At 32.7% G+C, this 21687-nt stretch overlaps 1 protein-coding gene across 1 annotated transcript; it reads right to left on the bottom strand.

Annotated features, from left to right (window-relative positions):
* Positions 1-3478: 3478 nt before the first annotated feature.
* LOC115886044 (lactosylceramide 4-alpha-galactosyltransferase-like) lies at positions 3479-11251 on the bottom strand. Its single transcript, XM_030905073.1, has 5 exons — positions 11187-11251; positions 9641-10042; positions 8467-8641; positions 4924-5166; positions 3479-4321 (listed from the first exon to the last, which is right to left on the bottom strand). Exons 2-5 carry the CDS (start codon positions 10008-10010, stop codon positions 4012-4014), a joined length of 1098 nt encoding a protein of 365 aa, XP_030760933.1. The 5' UTR covers positions 10011-10042; positions 11187-11251; the 3' UTR covers positions 3479-4011.
* Positions 11252-21687: the final 10436 nt, after the last annotated feature.

Genomic DNA, 21687 nt, shown 5'->3' with positions numbered 1-21687 from the left:
AAACTAGTGTATAAATTAAATATACAGGGTGTAAATGAATAAGAATAAAAAAAGAAGGAAGTATTAAGTTTTTCAATTTTGCGTTGTCTTTACTGCTTGAGGTTATTTATAATATCATACACGTGTTATATACGATGAGCCTGAAAATATTGTCACAGAGGACGTCCAAATAATGACATGTATAATTCATCTGCGAATTAAAAAGATTGAGTAGTGACAGTGATTTATTTTTTGTTCTACTTATTAACAGTTCTATGTAGCCAGAAAAACGTAGATAAAAAAGTCCATGATAATGAATTTTATGTTATATTCAAATAATTTTGGAAAAACAAAAAACAAAAAAATGACTAAAAAAAATAGCAACCATCTAATGATTTTTTGAAACTTTTTCATTTAGACCCTCTATACAAGGCTTTCAAACAGTAACTCAGACATTTATAGATATTATAAAAAAGAACATTATGTACAGGGTGTCCCATTTTGGTTGAAATCATAGGGTATATCCGTTATTAATGAAGTTAGAAGGGTACCGTTTGCACAAACCTGTCCCATTTTTTTGTCAAACGGAAGATGCCGCAAACAAAATTTTCATATCGCTCTTCGTTTCTGAGCTACAGGGTCTTTTTGAAAATTTTGCAATTTGGGACAGCCACCGTATCTCCGTTATTATGGATGACATCGAGAAGGTGAAAACTGATTCTTGTAGAACTTTCTACGTAGAATACAGTGGCGTAGTTCGTTTTTCTACGAAAATAGTATTTTAAAAAATATGAACTAAAGTTATGTTTTTTCAAATGGAACACCCTGTATATTCATAAATCATATGAACCGTCTTGATATGAGCTTCTCAAAAATATATAACACTCTATATTTATTTTCACTATTAACTGCACTATTTAAAAGATACTATTTTTTTATTAGTAGGCCGTGGTAAATAACATAAAAATCAAAATGGTATTAACTAAAATGGTCATACACACATTAAAATTTTATTTGGGATTGATATATTTTTCTTTCTTTATAACGAAATTTATTATAACGGGATGGGTTTGCAAATATCTAAAAGCTTGCATTATTAAAGTATTTTCCAGGTGTTGGACATTGCTGTAGTTGCCATCATATTTCATATTTTAAAATTCCTCAAAATCAGAAATCGAGAACGGACAAATCCGGGAATCAGGGAGGCCATCATATGGGTCCATTGGTTCCAATTCATTGATTTGAGAGATAATAATTTAACAAAATTCGATTATTTTTGTTAGGGAAAGCCCCTTTTTTTCTGAAAGTATATTTCACGTAAATTAGCTAAAGGAATATCTAAAAGTTCGGGTACGATAACTTCAAAGATTTACAAATAGCGGTAGAAAGTTAAGTTTTCCTAATATATAAAAAAATTATTAGTGGCCCCTAAAATAAAACATGAAACAGATAGCAGTATACTTTTACATACATCATTCCTTTATTTTCTGTTATTATCAATCATGGCCTGCTAAAAATATGATCTTTTAATAATTTTTTTTAAATATTGCAGTAATTAGTGGAAATAGATATAGAGTGATATACGTTTTTGAGAAGCTTATGGCAAGCGAAATCGTCTAATTATTAATATACAGGGTGTTCCATTTAAAAAAACATAACTTTAGTTCATATCTTCGAAAATATTATTTTCGTAGAATAACAGACTACGCCACTGTATTCTCCGTAAAAAGTTCTACAATAAACAATTTTCACCTTCTCGATACCTTTCACAATAACAGAGATCCGGGGGTGTCCCAAATTGAAAAATTTTCAAAAAGACCCTGTAGCTCAGAAACAAAGAGGGCTATGAAAATTTTGTTTACAGCATCTTTCGTTTGACAAAAAAGTGGGACAGGTTTGTGCAAACCGCATCCTTCTATCTTCACTAATAACGGAGATACCGTATTATTTCAACCAAAATGGGACACCCTGTACATATTTTAATAACCTGCTGTTATTTGAAATGCAATAATATACAACGTTTTCCATTTAAAAAAGTTACACGTACTTTTGTGAGATTCTATACAGGGTGTTCCTTAATGACATGCTAATATTTAAGCGAGTGATTCTAGAACCTATGCTAAGAGAAAAACTCCATATGAATTTTTGTCTATTATTTTCAAAATCTCCATTTATTTCTGAACATTTTTTATCTCTTGATTTTTTTCGTCCAATCCATAGTTTTTGCTTAGAAAAATAAAGTCAGGTCATCTCTCGAATGGTTTAAGTCGTATCTGAGCAACAGAAGTCAACTTGTGAGGGTGGCTACCACGTTGTCTTCTAGCAAGCCAATAGAATGTGGAGTACCACAGGGCTCAGTGCTAGGCCCTATTTTGTTTCTTCTTTTTATTAACGACATTGCTAAAATAAATCTATAAACCTCAGCGGCAAAATATGTCTTTTTGCGGGCGACACTAGCCTCACTTGGAGCAACAAGGACATCACAACACTTCATAGGATTATATCAAATGACTTAATCACTATTAAATCTTGGTGCGATTCGAACCTCCTGAGTCTCGACATTTCTAAAACTAAAGCTTTGTCGTATAAAAACTCGTTGCAGCCTTTTGTACTTAACACCACCATTGACGCCATAAAATCTGTAAAATTCTTAGGGCTTGTTGTGGACAATTCTCTGAAATGGGATGTACATATCGAAGTTTTGTCGAAAAAATTGAGCTCTGCCTGTTTTGCATTAAGGTCTGTTTCTAAGGAGCTTAACTTGTCAGTGGCTAGAACTGTTTATTATGCACTTTTTGAGTCGCACCTCAGGTATGACCTTCCATTCTGGGGTACGTGTTGTGCGACTCAATTTGACCGCATTTTCAAGCTTCAGAAGAGAGTTGTTCGATATTCACTGGGACTGAACAGCAGAACTCATTGCCGGGACTTTTTTAAAGAATTAAAAATATTGACTCTTCCTTCCTTATTTACATTTGAATCTGTTTGCCTAATACGTAAACATGTATCCGCTTCTCAAGAAAGGCCATCTCACACTTATCCACTCAGGAACGCGGAGCAAGATCTTTATCTACCTACTCCACGCTCAGAGTTAGTTAAAAGTTCAATATTATACAACTCGAAAAAAATGCACAATCACCTGCCATTTGAAATCCAATCCATAACATCATTTTTTTCATTTCGCAGAGCATTGAACTCTTATTTACTAGACAAGGCTTTCTACGCCGTAAATGAATTATATTTTGAAAATCGAATTTGATCTTGTAAACACTGGTCTAATGTTTGCTGTTGCTATATTTACTAATGACATCGAAATAAATTTATTTAGAGGTCATTCATATTTTACTATAAACTAACTAAATATTTTTGAATATTATTTTTATTTTTTTGTTCTTTGACATTGTAAACATTTATAAATGTTTATTTTAAACAATAAGACTGACAATATTATTTGTATAATGTTTTGTATTAACTTTTGTTTGTTTGTTTGTGTACCTTGTTTTTTTTTACTTTGTTTGTTAGTTTACCTTTGTCTACAAATTGAAAAAATTTTCGACAATAAAGGCATTTATTTATTTATTTATTTATATATCAGGGTCAAATCGCTTAAAATCTGATGCGGTGACTGTTGTGTGGAAATCATTTCTCCATCGGCTGGAAGGAAATTAAGATATAATTTTTTTTCTGTATGTCAAAAGAAGTATTTTGATGCATGGAAGTCGTGTATCAAATATAACATCAGAGATATTTTGAAAAAAAAATAGAAATTTTTACCACCCTATATCTAAAAAGTTAATATGTTTGGGGCATATATTTATTCGTGAAGTTTTTTTCTTAGAATAGGTCCAAGAATCACCTCCTTTTATATAATTATGCAATTAAGGAACACCCTGTACAATTGGACATATTTTTCTGATATACCTACACCTACATCTTACTACGCAGGTCTGCAATTATAATACAAAATTGCTAAGTTCTTTATTATAGGGGCTATAGACGTCCGACGCAATGTTGTAAGATCCTGTATATTTCTTAAAAATATTCATCAATTTCTTCCACCACTCCTGGACAGTACTGCCTGGCAAGATCCAAGTAAGGCACGTCGGTGTCATCTTTTGGTACTGTCGTGTTAAAGCTCAATTTGTTCCATAAATGCACCAAATAGCTTTCTTTATCGGCAAATCTCTGTATCAAATCGTTCAGATCTTTGTCGAAAAACCAGTACCACTGTTTCCATGGTACCAGGTAAAATTTTTCAGGAGAATATATGTAGAATTCTTCACAGCGGCCTTTGTGAATTAGGAGTTTCGTTGAATTATATGGACAAATCTTATTGAATACTCTAGAAAAGAAAAAAACGGAGACAGTTTTTTAACTTTTTTAACCGCAAGGGTAGATTAAATGATACTTTAACAGCGAGGATAGGTTAAAAACTTTATTTCTTCTCGCACGTTTTTTAATTGCTCCCATTTTTGAAAATTTTTGTATTCCTTTTTATAAGTTATTCGGGATTTAAATGGAAGATAGTTTGGATATGGCGTTTGTCGCCTCAGCCTGAATATCTGTTGGTAATTTACTTATTTCGTTTTGAGCCATTTCTGGCTCCGATTCAATCAGCAATCGACACGAAAGAGAATTAAAAAATATTGACTCAAAAGTGACAACTAAAGAGATAACTTTATTTATTTGTCAAATTAGATAGAAACCAACGCCAACCCAGCACAATATTTTTTCTACTCGTAATAAATTCCTTGAAATAATAATTTCTGAATATTTTTTAAAACGTAACTTGCTATGGAAAAAAAATATTGTTTTATACATGACGATAAAATTGCATTATCGTCTCTCGAAATTAATGCATTAATCTTTTCGGTCGACGATATAATACCATTTTATCGTCTTGTATAAAAAATAACTATTTTTGCTTTATGATTTTAAAAATACCTAGTTATCAAGTGTGGTCCATTGTACGCCCAGTCGCTTCCATTGAATGTTTCCATGGCATTTTCCAAACACTTTTCCACGTATTCGTGACCCTTTCCTTCTTTACTGAAGCCCATTACGCCATTGGCCAGCACATCGATGGACTGGGCACCAGCGAAATTGTCAGGAAACGTTTCTAGGCTTTTCAGCACCACAACATCAAGGTCCAGATATATTCCACCATATCTCCATAAGACTAACAATCTAAAATATATTTCGTTTTATTTTATTAATAGTTGTTGAACCGGCTAACTTCGTATCGTACTGTAGAAAAAAAGAAAAGAGTGAATTAGAGTAGTTTTTTTGCGATTTTTCTTGTCAATTTTGTTTAACCGTTGACTGATAACTGATGAAATGATCTGTATTGATTGATACCAATCAATCTGACATTATTTCTTATTTGTTTTCTATATTTTTGTTATTAGTAGCATATTAGTAGTATCAGTATCAGTAACCATCAATTCGAAATTTGCCAAAGAATGCTGAACAAAGAAATCTGAAGAAATCAGACAAAATAAATTGGCGCCGGGAGGCACGTACAGCCGCCCATACTAAAATATGTTAATATCTCGAAAACTGCGACTTTGACTGATTTTGATGTTATTACAAATTTTGTTGCAAATATTATTCCTAATCTTAATTTGAAAATCGCGTTTCGCTAGCTACTGTAATTTTGGAGTTACGATTTTTTTAAATTTTTAACCCCCTCCCATACCCCCTTACCAACCCCCCACCCCCACCAAAAACTAATGGCCAGATTCTTGGATGCCACAGTATTTTTGTGCCAAATTTGGTTAAAATCGGTTCAGCGGTTTTTGAGTTATCGTGTTACAGACGGACAGACAGACTATAAGATATTTTAGACTAGAAAATATTTTGTATTTAGGTCATTTATGACCCAAATAACTCATTTTGAGGGAAATTAAAAAATCTTTTTTTTTGCCGATCCTAATAGCCTACCATACCTATTGGTATGGTCGACTAATAAGTCCTACTCTGACTATCAGTTCACCAAGGAATAGAAGGTAATAAAAAAGCAAACGATCTATAGAGAGAAAAGGAGCTCAACTAACTGGACTAGAACCGTTCTGCTTGTTAAATGAAAATCAACTTAAAGCAGAACTGAAGAACAGTCCCGGAGGACTCCATTCGTAAGCTGGAATGGGCATTCTCCAAAGATCTAGGACACTCGAAGGAATTACCCAAGACTTACAACCGAGAAAAATCAAAAAAATTTTTTGGTTTAAGTAAGAACATTCTTTCGAGTGTAAAGGGGTTTTTAACAGGGCATGGTCTTCTCAATTAACACCTCGGTAGATAAAAAACAACGACGAATGTAGATACTGTGGGGAAAATGGAGAAAACCCAGAACAACTGATCACTGAGTGCACCGAGACGACAACCATTCGTGCCATGAATTTTGGTACAGCTGCTGCGGAGATGGAGAGCTGGCCTCTCTAAAACCATCTCAGATGCTGGCTTTTATCAAAGCCCTGAAACGGCATGATGAATAATTATAACTCGAGAGTGGGGGACACTATAGATCTGTAAGGTCGCTGTGATTAACTTCCTCCCTTAAATATAATCTACGGCTCAAGTTTCGTTTACTTAAAATCAGTTATTGAAGAAATATTTGTTTATTTAGTGTTTGGAAGCCTTTGTATATTGTATCCACTAGATTAAGTTCATACCTACAGAAGAAAAATGTTTAGAAAGTAAAACAGGAACACGTTTTCATGTAACTTATTTTAGTTATTCTAAAGTCGGAATAAAAACCGGTAAAAAAACTTTTAAGTTAAACGGTTTTATCTTATGTGCACTGAAAACTAGAAAATAATAATAACAATTAGGTATTTTGAACTTCTAGTTCAGAAATATTTTAGTACTAGGCAGAATAGCTTTTAGGCATATTAGACTAAAATAAAAACGTGGGGCCCATTAAGTATTGCTGTACTTTACTTTCTTCTATACTAAGTGTGGATTGCATCGACTTACTATAATCGTAACTGGAGATTTTGACAATCAATAACCAGCCGTGGCGGCTTCACCAGCGAACGCCGAGCTCATGATCTACCAAAGTATAAAGATATGCTTTGCCATAGGTAGGATTTTAGAGGGGCCCCACGTTTTTATTTTAGTCTAATATGCCTAAAAGCTATTCTGCCTAGTACTAAAATATTTCTGAACTAGAAGTTCAAAATACCTAATTGTTATTATTATTTTCTAGTTTTCAGTGCACATAAGATAAAACCGTTTAACTTAAAAGTTTTTTTACCGATTTTTTATTTTCTAGTTTTTAGTATTTAACGGAAATGCCTACCGAATATTTCTCATTCTATTTAATTCATTTAGTGCATCATTATTACATGATAATTTATTACAATCTAATTCCTCAATACATAGCCCTTCCAGAGACTTGACTCGACTTAGAGCCACGTATGCTCGCCCTTCCTCAAACAATTTTGAGCCCAAATACACTACTGCATGGTCGACTGTGCTGCCCTGCATTTTATGGACGGTGGATGCCGATGACAAAATTAAGGGTAACATCCTTCTTTCAGCCGTACCATAATTGAATTTTGCTGGAAACTGTATGGCTTGCGGGTGTATAACGTGTATGCCGTCTCTGCCAAAATCAATCAAAACTGATGGTACATCTGTTTCGTACATTTGGGTTCGACGGAACTGAGGCCAAACAATTTCTGTAATGTGGCCTATAGCACCATTTACCAATCCTTTTGTAACGTCAATGTTGGACCGCAATATTTTCACAAATTCATCACCTATTTTTTTTTTATCTGTCCTTCTACCGTCACACAATCTTGGACACAACTGTTCTGGACACGACTACTCATGCCCTCACCTAATACGCCATTTTGTAACGACGTCCATCTTGGATTTTAAATTTTGTCATAATCACAGTATTCTACTAGTGTAGCCCTTTCATTTGATACCCATATTGAGGGGGTTGTGGAAAAATATGAAATCCGCCATTTTGTACCGGCGGCCATCTTAGATTTACAATGTTATTGATATTACTATATTGTATTATCATCGGAACTAAAGGTGTGTACCAAATTTCACATCAATCTGACAACAGGAAGGTACTTAAATTTCAATTTCTAATTTTGACCCAAATAAACAAACAAATAAATAAATACCGTTTAATAAAAAAGAGCATTTCCGCAGAGAAATTTTGATGATTTTGTGTTTGGGGAGGCTTCTATATACTGGATGTTTTGTTGTTTTTTTATAAATTCATTAAATTCAAGTAAAAAAACTTTATCCCAATCTACAATCTATCGATGATTAAGTTACTATTTCAGATATGTTATGCTATTCTATTGAAATTTCAGATATACACACAAATGTAAAAGAAACAGTTTAGAACTCAAATTTCATAAACTTTCTATTAATTTCAAAAAATAATTGTTAAATAATATTTTTAGGGGAATTTTGAATAGCTTATTCCTTATAACAGGAATGCTAGAATGCTAGTTATACCTTAAGATGTCACTAGTATGTACCATTGGATAATGGGATTGGTTCATTAAGCCTGAAGTCCACAAAGTTTCCACTGGTGTGTTTTTTACAAACCTCTGAACGTCAAAATGCAATATGTGCAAGTTTGGATAACTTTTCAGTAGTTTCAGGTATCTGTCTGACTCTTCATTTCCTTCTAAAATTAATTATTTCCATAAATACTGTTTATAAGTTGAATCGCCTATTTGTATATAAAATATACAGGGTGATTCTATGATCTGATATTATTTCACATAAAAAAAAGAGATTTGGTATGTTGGTAAATGACATAAATTAGGATTGATTTACGTACTTAGATGTTTTGGTCACTTCCTGCGTCACCGGAAATGACTACAACTTTTAATTTTTAAATGGCACCCTTGGTATTTTTTTACTCTATTGGATAGAAAATGACACTCTGAATAGAATGACTTGTCATATGTCAAATTTTGACATTTTCGCTTTAACAAAAAAATCGTATTTGAAATGTCAATCTAGTGTGCTATGGCTGAGTTAAAAACACTAATTTTTATTCAAGGAGCATTAGAAAAATAGATTTGATTGTCTAATGTTTTTCGCTCGGTTTTTCGTGTCTTGTCCTGGCCAGTTAAAAGATGCCCAAATCGTATTTTTAATCATATCTCAATTTTTTTCATGGAACGATGGTGGCTCATTAGCATATTTGGAAAAAGCATTTTTTACGAATAATTTGGTACCACACACTTGGTATTTCGAGTCAAATTATTGTTATGAACCGCATGCTACAATTTCAAATAAACCATATGAGAAAATGTCATAAGTTGACATATGATAAGTCCGAGGATAAGTCATTCTATTCAGAGTGTCATTTTCTATCGAATAAAGTAAAAAAATGCTAAGGGTGCCCTTTAAAAAGCAAAAGTTGTAGTCATTTCCGGTGAAACAGGAAGTGACCAAAAACAATGGAATACGTCAATCAATCCTAATTTATGTCATATACCAACATACCAAATCTCGTTTTGGTATTTTGTTTATTTAAAAGAACTATGCTCTCCATAAAAAAACTAGTCTAAACTACTACCACCATAAATCACTCTCTAAAGAGGTTTAGTTTTAAAACACTGGCAGGTGAAACTTATTTATTTTTATTATCATAATCATCCCTAAGCTTACTTACCCCTAAATCCACCTGTCGAAGCATATAACACATAGACATCCATATTTGGATTCATTCTAGCCGCACTTTCCACTGCACAAGCCTGTCTGGTACTAATAACAATCCTCTTAGCATTGTAAGACTTACAGGACGTCTCCAAAAAGAATATTTTTCTTCTGTTTTCATTTAACACCACATCAGAAATATCTTTAAGTTGTTCTTTGCCTTGTTTATAATGACATGAGAGCTCGTCTTTACCAATAACTATTCTAGCGGGATAGACATCTTCTATATCGGAGTTTTCGATGGTTTTCATGGAGATAGCGAAGAATACCAGGGTGAAAAGGACAGAGCTCAGAAAAAGAAGGAAAATCGATTTTTTCGATATCATTTTATCATTTTCGGTTTAGGTAATTTCAGATCCTGCAAATAGAAATAAGAATTAAAATACAGGGTCCATCTGTAGTTCGTGCAAACCAAAAGTATGTATTTCAGGAAAATATTTTAACTTCAATAGGGTGGCTCAAAAAAGTGTAAGTGGATTGGGATGATTTTTTTAAATGGAAAAAATCATCCTCTGTGTATTGTTGCATTTTTGGCTTCCTTTCAGAACGCTTTATATAATACTAAGATATGAGTTAATATATATAGATAATTTCCGAGATATTAATAAATAAATAAAATAATATATGTTTTTCAAACTTCCTTAAAAAAATAGTACAAATAATACAAGAACTGTCCTGAAATCAAAACTGTATTAGGTATTTACTTTACATGGTCTATACTTTCTTTGCTATAAATATCGCAATCTTAAATCATACAGGATGTTCAAAATTCTACGTCAAACTTTCTAGAATATAAAATAATTTTTATTTGTTTTTTTAATGCAACACGCTGTATATTATTTTTTATTAGATGGAGAATTAAAAAATAACCATTTTGTGTATTTAAAGTATTTCAAAATTTTTAATGGTTTCGCAGATACACGTGGTATTATTTCATATGGCTCTTTTAACGGTAAAATACCAGAGAAAAATGATTGGGTGGACTTGATAAAAATTTATTGTGAAAAATGCCATATGAAATATAAAACAGCAAATATCTGCGAAACCGTTAAAAATTTTGAAATAATCGAAATACAAAAAAAATGTTCATTTTTAATTCTACATAAATATATTGAAAATATAATATACAGGGTGTTCCATTTAAAAAAAAGAAGAAAAATGATTTCATATTTTAGAAAGTTTGGCGTAGAACTTTGAACATCCTATATAATACGAAAAAAATAATATATAGCAAACTAAGTACAGACCATTTTAGGATTATATAAAATCATCTGAAAGGAAGCCAAAAATACATTAATATACAGGGTGTTCCATTTAAAAAAAATCATCCCGATCCAGTCACACCTTTTTGTGCCACCCTATAGTCCCTATAGAAGTTAAAATATTCTCCTGAAATACATCCTCGTACATAGTTTAGGTTTGTACTTAAAAAAAATTGCCACGTATTTTATTCTAGGAGCTACAGATGCTATTTAAGTTTAAAACTAAATTGAAATTCGTACCAATTTTCCATGTTGGCAAAAATATATCCACGTTTTATTTCACTATTCACACATGACTGTTTCGGAGAAACTATATTAAAGGATCTGTCCAGTATCAGTATGGGAGATTATTACTGATAAGATTATACTATTTACTTAATTTAGGACATCTCTGGTTTTCTAATTACTGTGTAATGCATAGAAATGTGTGGAAATTATTTTCATACAGTAAACCAAAAAAATACTATACAAAGAGCTTTAGTAAGAATACGTAATTGGAGTTGGCTTATAACTTTATATTTTTATTATTTAAAAGAAACTATTATGTTGATTTGGTTTAATCCAACATACAGGGTGGCCCATCGAAAACGTTCCGCAAGGCATAACGGCCAGGGTAATTTTTTTTTTCAGAAAATTCAAAAACACGTCAATTTTGTTTGTGAGGGAGACAACTTTTGCCCCAAAAATGATTGCAAAATATTCAACCCTCTAAGCGGGGGTGTCATCCCCCAATTTTTTTTTAATGGAAAGGGGGGTCAAGTGGTACCGCAATGAAAAGAGCTTTCTACTCTCTATACTTTCCCGCTTTGTTTTTGAAAATCGGTCGAGTCATTGAGAAAATATGAAGGATTGAAATTTGAAAATTTTATTTAAACATTTATCAGAGTAACGATAAGGATAAATTCCTTCGACCAATTTACAGTTTTTTCTTATTATTTCTAGATGTTTACGCATTTTTTCCCTTGCCAGAAGGTTGAACGATCAGGTGCGCTAGTTGCTAAATAGCTGTTCTGTGACTTGTGCGTTGAAGCGGTTGAAGTTCTTTTCAGTATCGTTAAACTTTTTAACAATTATGGTGTACTCACTTGCAGAAAGAGTGGAAATAATCGAACTTTATTTTAAAAATAATGAATGTGGCAATCGGGCTGCTGCGTTTTCGATGGGCCACCCTGTATAGAGATTGAATGTAAATAAACAATTCCTTAATCAATAATCATCAATAAATGTCTATACTTATGCCAAAAGTACAGTATGATCGAAAAAAAATCGGCGTCAGCAATGGCTATGAAATTATCACTGTCATTTTAAATGTAAAATTTTACTGAAAACGTCATCGATCATCATTTTCAAGCCAACTGGACGCCGTTTTTTTTTCGAATGTACTATACTGAAGGCTTGTTCTGAAGTCTTCATTAATGATAACGTCCAGATTCAACAAGTAGACAAATTGAAATACCTGGGTGCTACTCTTAACAACGAGGGTTTGGGCAAAGAAGAAATACAAACCTGAATTCAGAAGAGCAAATGGGCTCCCCAATTTTTTGGGAAAATTGGCTGTGTTGCTGAATTTATTTAATAAAATTTAGTAATAAATTACATTAATAAATAATTTATTAATTTTATTTTAATTTTAATTAATTAATTGTGATTAATAAAATTGCGTTTATATGATCAAGAAGATCGAAATGTACAAAACGTCAAGATAGAACTTTTTAATCAACCTACACACTTTTGCTAATAACGGAAAACAAGTCAGCGGCGCATATGTTATTTTAGAAAAATACTTTAGTGATCACCCATATGAACGTCACTGGTAAATCTAGAAACTTTTACCCTCCAAATTTCATTCGAATCGCTAAAAAAACTTGGTAGAAAATTATAATAAATCGAAAAAAAAAATGTAATTTAAATCTTATTTTTACGTCAGGATTCTCTCCATAAGACATGACAAATGTTTGTTGAAACACCCTATATAATAAAATATAATAAAATTAGATAAGAGTTCTTTCCTTGAACTGCTAATATAGAAATTAATTCCACGCTGTGTTCGTCATAATGTGGATCAACCTGCTCTCACTACCGGTTTCGGGGCCCTACCCCATCATCAGGTGAGCTTGGGTATTTCCACAAAACGACGAGCACAGCGCAGAGTATATAAATACGACTTGTCGAAAAGTCGCGGTAAGATATTAAGTCCGGCATCTCGAGATAGCGGCCTATGTGCACTCGTAGTACTTTCGTACCACCGAGAAATTTTTGTGGAAATACCCAAGCTCACCTGATGATGGAGTAGGGCCCCGAAACCGGTAGTATGAGCATGTTGATCCACATTATGACAAGCACAGCGTGGAATTAATTTCTATATTAGCAGTTCAAGGCAAGAAACTCTTATATCATTTTATTATATACCTAAAAACTGCAAGAAATTTATTTTCCATTATATATTTTGGGCTAGCCGAAAAAAGCCTTTATTTACTATCGATAGTTGTGCCTCGGTGGTACGAAAGTACTATCATTGCACATAGGCTGCTATCGCTATCTCGCGATGCCGGACTTAATATCTTACCGGTACTTTACGACAAGTCGTATTTATATACTCTGCGCTGTGCTCGTCGTTTTGTGGAAATACCCAAGCTCACCTGATGATGGGGTAGGGCCCCGAAACCGGTAGTGAGAGCAGGTTGATCCACATTATGACGAGCACAGCGTGGAATTAATTTCCATATTAGCAGTTCAAGGCAAGAAACTCTTATATAATTTTATTATATACCTAAAAACTGCAAGAAATTAATTTTCCATTATATAAAATATAATCTTTGTTAATCTTTCTTTGGTGTCATCTTGGAATTTTTCTGGTTACGTCCAGTTTGTACATCTTGGATACCTTCGTTTGTTTTTATTTTTCTGTTTGTCTGTTTTAATGATTTAACAGTGAAATGATACAAATAAGACTCAGTATATCGGTCAATATCGTGTTTATGTATGATTACCTAGAGATACTATTTTTAATTTTGGCATAATGGAAAGGTCAAGAACTAAATAAAGGGCTTGGACCCTTTATACCCTTTATAAGAAAAAGGTCAAGAATCGTTTATATTTTAGGAAAATGTCAGATTGGCAATTAGTTTATGATTATTTTTGCTTGCATGGTGCAATAATTTTTACTTGAAGATATTTAAAAGTGTTTGTTTACTTCTAGTTAACTTAACTATTTTAGTTATATGTATATTTCGAAAATTTACCTGATCATGAACCTTCTTTCGCAATTAAAAATAATATTGAATTCGTTAACAAAATTAAAGATATAACATTGCATGAAGGTGAAAGTTTGGTCTCCTTTGATGTATCTTCGTTGTTCCCAAGTGTTCCAATTCCACATACTTTAGGCTACTTGAAGGAATTACTGAACGCAAATGGTCTCGACAACAAAACTGTGACTGAATATATTGAGCTTACATCGTTATGTATGAAACAAAATTGTTTTCAATTTAATAACAACTTTTTTGAACAGCGGGAAGGTACAGCAATGGGTAATCCATTGTCTCCATTTTTGGCTAATTTATTCATGAGCAGGTTTGAAGTGGAGGCTAAGAATCAGTTTGGGTATTTTCCAAGAGTATGGTTTAGGTATGTGGATGATATTTTTGCTGTTTTTGACACACATTCAGACACTATAGATAATTTTATTTCTAAGTTAAATAATCGTTTTCCTTCCATTAAATTTACGCATGAAATTGAGAACAACGACAGATTACCATTTCTAGATGTATTAGTTATTAGAAATACTAATAATTGCCTGGCATTTGATATCTATAGGAAAAATACGACCACACGCAGATATATTCCTAATGAATCACATCATAGTGTTGAACATAAAATGGCTAGTTTAAATTTCTTAGTTCATAGGTTACTTAGTTTCCCACTTTCCAACGAAAGATATGAAATAGAAAGAGATTACATTAGGAATGTAGCTGAGTGTAATGGATATTCTCCTTTACTAGTTGATAAATTAATTAGAAAACGTAGGTATAGGTTAATGATTTCTGAAAATTCGACTTTTCAAGTGGAGAAGGATACGTCTAAATATTTTTCGATACCGTTTGATAGAGAGTTATCCCGTGGTCTAAAAGGAATTTTTAAGAATGTCAATTATAAACTTGTGAATAGTGCTAATAATAAATTACAACAATTATTAGGTAATCCAAAGGATAAAACACCTCCACTGGAAAGGTCAGGTATTTATGAAATTTCTTGTAATCAGAAATATGTTGGGCAAACTAGAAGATCAATATTAACTAGATTTAAAGAACATTTAGCTCAGATAAGATATGGTAGACGGGATAAATCTTGCGTTGTCGAACATATTGTTGATAAAGAACATTGTATAGATCTTAATAATTTAAAATTAATTAAACAAGTCTCAAATTACAGGCAATTAGATGCATATGAAAGCATCAGAATTAATAAATGTAAAGATAGTATGAACAGAGACAACGGTCCAATTCCTTCAAGTTCTTTGTTCCTACTACTCTAGTGGCGGAAATAAATAGGGGTTAAAATTGGGTGCCTATAAAAAAAATGTCGCATATTATGATATTGGTATCGACTTGCAGGTTTTCCAGGATAACAAAACCGAATATAACCTCCCCCAGTTATTTTATGGTGCCATTTAGGCATTAGGTGGGGGTAAAACGTACAAAAATTATTGAACATTAAAGTAAAACTTTAATGTGCTATTATTTTATTGTTTTAAACCAGATTAAATGCAATTTGACTGAACACTCTTATTTTGCAGGGTCGTGAACAAGGGGGGGTTCTTCGTAAAGATTTTAATAAACGCATTTTTCGGGTCAATTTAGTTTTAAAAAGCAATAAAATAAACATATTAAATTTTAAAAATATTTTTTCAATTTATTAACTCATTTTATTTATTGTTTACAACTCCAAATCGTCGTCGTTCTCGTTGTCACTGCAATTCGGCAAATCGGATTCTTTATAATACTGCCTAAAAAAAGTATAAGCAATAAGTTACAAGTATTTTTACGTCTTTTGGTAGTTTGGTTGCAAATTAAGAGCCGATAGTTCAATTACCCTACATTACTGCAATTCTCTCTACATATAATAATAATAATAATTATAATAATAAATGTCTTTATTTAAGTCAGTTATAATAACAAATAATGATTACATAAATTTTTAGACGGCGAGATCTAGCATAGCTACTCCATCTAACCGTCGCAGGAAATATGTATAAATATATAAACAAAATATTTATCCATCTATATGCAAATAGATTCTCCCATTTCTTAAAAAGAATGTATTTTATTTTTTTTAAATAGTACTTCCTTTAATTTATATTTAAAACTAATTATACTTGGCGAATTTGTTACAGTATCTGGTAACAGATTGAACAGTTTAGCGCCGTTGTAGCTAAATGACCTTTGGAATAATGCAGTGGAGTGTTTTGGTATTACTAATTTATTATTATAGCGGGTGTGCATGCCGTGAACTTCAGACCCCTTTATAAGCTTTTGTCGAAGATAAGTTGGAAGACCGGTACTCAATATCTTAAATACCAAAGTTGACAAGTGAGCAGTATATCGTTCCTCCAGAGTAAGCCAACCTGACATGCCAAAGAGCGGTGTAACATGGTCGTACTTTCTAATACCGTAGCTGAATTTCAAACAATAATTTTGTAGCTTCTGCAGACTTAATTTTTGACTTGAAGTCAAAGCTGGCCAATACACTGTGTCACAATAGGACTGACAAGAAAGAATCAACGCATCACACAATTTAAGTTTAATATCTGAATTTAAATAGTCTTTATGCAAATACAGTTGTTTGAGTTTACCATAACTTGACTGAAGCAATCTAGAAATATGAGTTTCAAATCTAAGTCCAACATCCAAATATAAACCGAGATTACGACAGCAGTCAGTACTGTTTATAATATCATTATTAATTTTGATCTTAAAATTAGTATTATCAATAATATTTTTCCTATTCCTCCCAAGCAGTACCATCTGAGTTTTTTTTGCATTAAGAACTAGACCGTGTGCACTAGAAATTTTGTATATCTCCGCCAAATCTGAATTAATTAGTGCCACTGCACTGTTAGATCGAACCTCCTCAAAAGAAAAATACAACTGAAAATCATCGGCGTATTGATGGGAGGAACAATATTCGAGGCATTTACAAAAGTCTGCAGTGTAAATTGTAAATAATAGTGGTCCCAGAATACTGCCCTGTGGAACACCTCTAGTAATTGATACAGTATCTGATGATTTACCATTACTAAAATTCACTTTCTGCTCTCTATTCTCTAAATAACTTTGAAAGAAATTAACTGTGCTACTATCTAATCCAAAATATGACAATTTTTTGCATAAAATAGTATGGTCTATAGTGTCGAATGCTTTGCTATAATCTAGCAAGACCAAACAAGTGTTTTCATGTTTATCATATGCTCGGAAAATATTATCAGTGACATCTAGCAGAGCTGTATTAGTACTATGATGAGGGCGAAATCCGGACTGCGTACTTGGAAGTATATTGTTTTTCGCTAAAACCAGACTAAGTTGCTCATGGACTACTTTTTCTAATATTTTTGAAAGTGTAGGCAGTATACTGATGGGCCTAAAATGAGAAATTAAAGTAGGTTTTGAAATGTTGGGAATGGGTATTATTTGAGACTGCTTCCAAGCAGATGGATATTCATTTAACGACAAACATTTATTAATAAGAAATGCAATATGAGGTGTTAAAAAGGGCGTTATAATAGATATCAATTTTAGGTTTATACCATCACTGCCAACAGCACTAGAAGTTAATTTAGAGATTATTTTCGAAACAAGCGTACAATCTACATTTTTAAAAGTAAATTTTTTAGTATTTAGTGTTATTGTCTTATTTACATAATTTTTGTCTAAAAACTTGTCATTTCTATCAGTGGCAGGAATATTCTCTGATTTTATCAACTTCGTCCAGACTATATATATGATCCCAATTGCGCATCTCTAAATCATTCATAAAGTCGATATAATTAAAATTTGAATAATCACGATATGTACGATATTTAATTTGGTCAATTTTAGTAAAAATTTTCAGTGTACAAGTAACCAATGAGTGATCCGATATTGGATCCATATCTACAATATTTACATCATTAATTAAACTAGGACGAGAACAAACAATAATATCTAGCAACGTCTGAGAAACATTAGTTACTCTAGTTGGCGAATCCACCATTTGTGTTAAGCCATATTTGTTGAACATTTTTTGTAAAATATTATTGTCGTTGTTCAAATAATTGACATCTGGCATGCAGGTATACAAGGTAAGTTACTTCTCTTGCAGAGACACCTTAAAGTGTCGCATTTGGTCGTGTATCCACACCTATCCAATGCACCACAAAGGGTTTCACTTTGTCCCTTCTTCAAACCACCCCCAAGAGCCCAAAGGTATCGTCGAGACTCGTCTGGGAATGCCTAGGTGAACTGGAAGCTCTGGCTCGACGGAACAGAATACAATTATTCTGGGTGCCGGGCCACAGCGGCATCCAAGGCAACGAAAAAGCCGATGAGCTAGCTAAGCAAGGATCATCGGCATCTTATCTTGGTCCAGAGCCAGTACTGGGAATACCCAAATGTATGGCCTGTAGTGCATTAAAACTCTGGATCAGGGAAAAGCAGAATGTCCACTGGAGGAACAGACAGGGGCACAGGCACAGCAAGGCTTTTATCCAAGGACCTAGCTCCAAAACCGCAAAAGAACTGCTAATGTTTAGCAGGAATAACATATGGCTGAACTGGAATAACTATGACATATGGCTGTTTCAAAGAAGCTGTCCCCTAGATTCCAGACACCCTATCTCGGTTAATTTTGATTTGAGCAAAAAAAGGGTAGAGATCATTTTTATGTAAAATTGGACGCTCTATAACTTTCATTTTAACTTTTTTTTTCTAGTACTTACCGTTTCTCCGAAATTTTGAAAGAATAATTTTATTTATTTATTTCACCCCTTCTCGGGGTTGAATTTAAAATAAATCTTCCAAACTTCGTTTTTAGATCTTTCAAAGATGATATAAGTTACCAAAAATTCAAGTTTTTACCAAAACTTCGGATTTGAAAACCTATTTTCTTGGACTATTTGGAACTTATGTTGCTATGTTCGATTTTTCAGAACACTGATAGATTTCAATCTGTAGTTCTTAAAAGCGCAAATAAAAATAAACACTAATAAGAAAAACAGTTATTACGTTAGATTTTTCGTAAGTTTTCTATTGGAACAAATAATATCTCTTCTTAGGAAGCAAAGTTTCGATTATACTCTCCGACTTGTTTCTTCTAACTTTTCCGAAAAAAGAAAAACTATTTCCCGCGAACTTTTTCGCCGAAATTTCGTTTTTACAGTATTGCTAGTCGCTTAAATTGCAGCTCCGGCACAAAAGTTGCCAGTTTTTCCTACGTTCGACCAATTAAATGAAAACTTAATGAAGACAAACGTCGGGAAAGCTGAAGGAAAGTTAGTTTTCTTTTCTTGGCGATGCAGCGTTCCATTCGAAGAAAAGCGATTGGTTTTTTTTATAAAGAACGATTGAATATTATAAAATGAAGAATCGATAGAATTGTTATTTTGTACAATTATCTTATATGGACAATTTTTCTAATACAGGTTGGCGCCTCTCATACGCCGCGGAAGCTCCAAGGAGAACGGTAGTTTATATCGAGATGAAATTTTGGCAGCATATGTAGGTTAACTGAAAGCATTATATAAAAATATGTAGAATTATACAGGGTGTCCCCAAAAAAATTACACATCAAAGTTTTGTTTTTTTTCTAATGGAATACCCTATATATTAATTGATTTTCGGATTCTAGGAAAAAAATACAGGTGAGTTTTGTTATTAAAGAAGCATATACCTAAAATCTAAGAATTTTGACATATTTCGCATTTTGTGAAAATGAACAGTAAATTTTAAATTTTGGTAACAGCTTTTTTTTGTTTTTTTTTCGGAGGGGTAAAAAATCTTCAAAAGACCATACCGACCTGGTGTTCTGATAGCCGGCGTGTGTCGGATTCGAACAAGTCCGCCTACCGACTAAAAACTTCCCCTTGAAGCGAAGGCGCAGAAAAACGTATCGGAATCCGCTCTCGCATTTCTTCGATACGCCCCGCCTGTCTCTCCTCCACATTCCATATGTCCTATGGTGGAGTCACGCTATAGTTGAAATTCCAGTAATAACTTAAACGTGTTTGACAACACAAAACAAAAATCAAAACACCAATTTGATAGTACATGTTCAACATAACGTAGCACGTATAAAATCCTATAGGTATATATTAAGGTATATCACAGATAGGGGGTAAGCATTCATCACAGATAAATAGTATATATCACAGATAGGCATCACAAGGAAATTAGGGCATATTCACTCTTGTCTTTTTTCCTTCTGTTCTATTATCTTTCTAATTGTATCATAGGCATGTTTCCAAGTTGTTTCGCATTCGATTAGGTTGCTTTTATTGTAATTTAAAAATTGTTCTTTATTTCTAGAAAATGTCAAATATGTCAAAAACTTTACTTCTCTTATAAAACTCACCTTTATTTTTCTAACAGAATCCGAAAATGAATTAATATATAGAGTGTTCCATCACAAAAAAACACAACTTTGATATGTAACTTTTTTGGGGACACCCTGTAGAACTCTCTATATTTTTAACAAGTGCTCTGAATTAACCTACATATGCTCACAAAATTTCATTTCAATACAAACTGTCGTTCCCCTTGGAGCCTTCGCGGCGCCGGCGTATGGGAGCTGCCACCCTGTATACAGTTAAAGAAATTTAAACTACTATAGGATTTTCTATAATAAATTAAAATTCTGTGTAAATTTATTCAAATCATTAAATTCAATGTCTAATATTTAATGTGTGCAGTGGTCGAAATTTATAGACCTACGCTGGGACACCCTGTACTTGCATTTATATATTATTGAATTTAATTCATTTTGTTGATACATACTGTGTATATAAAATAATATTACTATAAAACTTATATATTTCTAGATGATAATATAGTTATAGAAAATAAGGAAATCCCTTATAAATTGTTCAATTTTCCTTTTCATCGAGCTTCTCAAATTACATAAAAGATATTTAGACCTTAAACTAGTATGATCGATTATCGAAACCCGATATTATTTCCTTCCTTCCTGGCATCGACCTGAATTAGATTTGGCAGGAGAAAGGCCGCGAAATCGCAACGTTTCAGTCCAGGATGTCGCCGAAACCAAAGCTATTTTCTTTCAGCTCTAATTTCATTTTTTAAAAGGAAAAAATTGAGTTTTAGGTCAAGAAAAGACAAAGTTGACGTTTGTTCCTTGAAAGAGGCGTGGTTATTTCTGATCTTCGAAACAGAAATAGAAATATAAAAATATATATATATATATATATATATATATATATATATATATATATATATATATATATATATATATATATATATATATATATATATATATATATATATATATATATATATTTTGTAAAAGGTCACTCTCTTAGACTGTATTCCGTTGCAAAACCAGGTGAACCAGACCGGTAAACTACGGTAAAGAACGGTTCCTGAAAAACATCGGTTTGATACGGAACGGTTTGGTAAAATACTGGAAACGTCAAATGTTGACGTTTTCAAAAGTTTCAATACCTCTATTATAAAATGTATCTTTTATGCATTTT

Source organism: Sitophilus oryzae, unplaced genomic scaffold, assembly GCF_002938485.1.
Source record: "Sitophilus oryzae breed Bouriz unplaced genomic scaffold, Soryzae_2.0 scaffold_466_pilon_pilon, whole genome shotgun sequence".
In the NCBI taxonomy this organism is placed as follows: domain Eukaryota; kingdom Metazoa; phylum Arthropoda; class Insecta; order Coleoptera; family Curculionidae; genus Sitophilus; species Sitophilus oryzae.
The sequence above is the reverse complement of the archived record's forward strand: the minus strand, read 5'-3'. Positions and strand labels throughout refer to the sequence as shown.

Excerpts from the sequence above, each read along its gene's own strand:
- LOC115886044 (XM_030905073.1), bottom strand. The coding sequence starts at position 10,010 with ATGATATCGAAAAAATCGATTTTCCTTCTTTTTCTGAGCTCTGTCCTT. Across the intron at positions 8,642-9,640 it reads TTCGACAGGTGGATTTAGGG|AAGGAAATGAAGAGTCAGAC; the intron begins GTAAGTAAGCTT and ends AATTAATTTTAG. Across the intron at positions 5,167-8,466 it reads CATACTAGTGACATCTTAAG|ATTGTTAGTCTTATGGAGAT; the intron begins GTATAACTAGCA and ends AATATATTTTAG.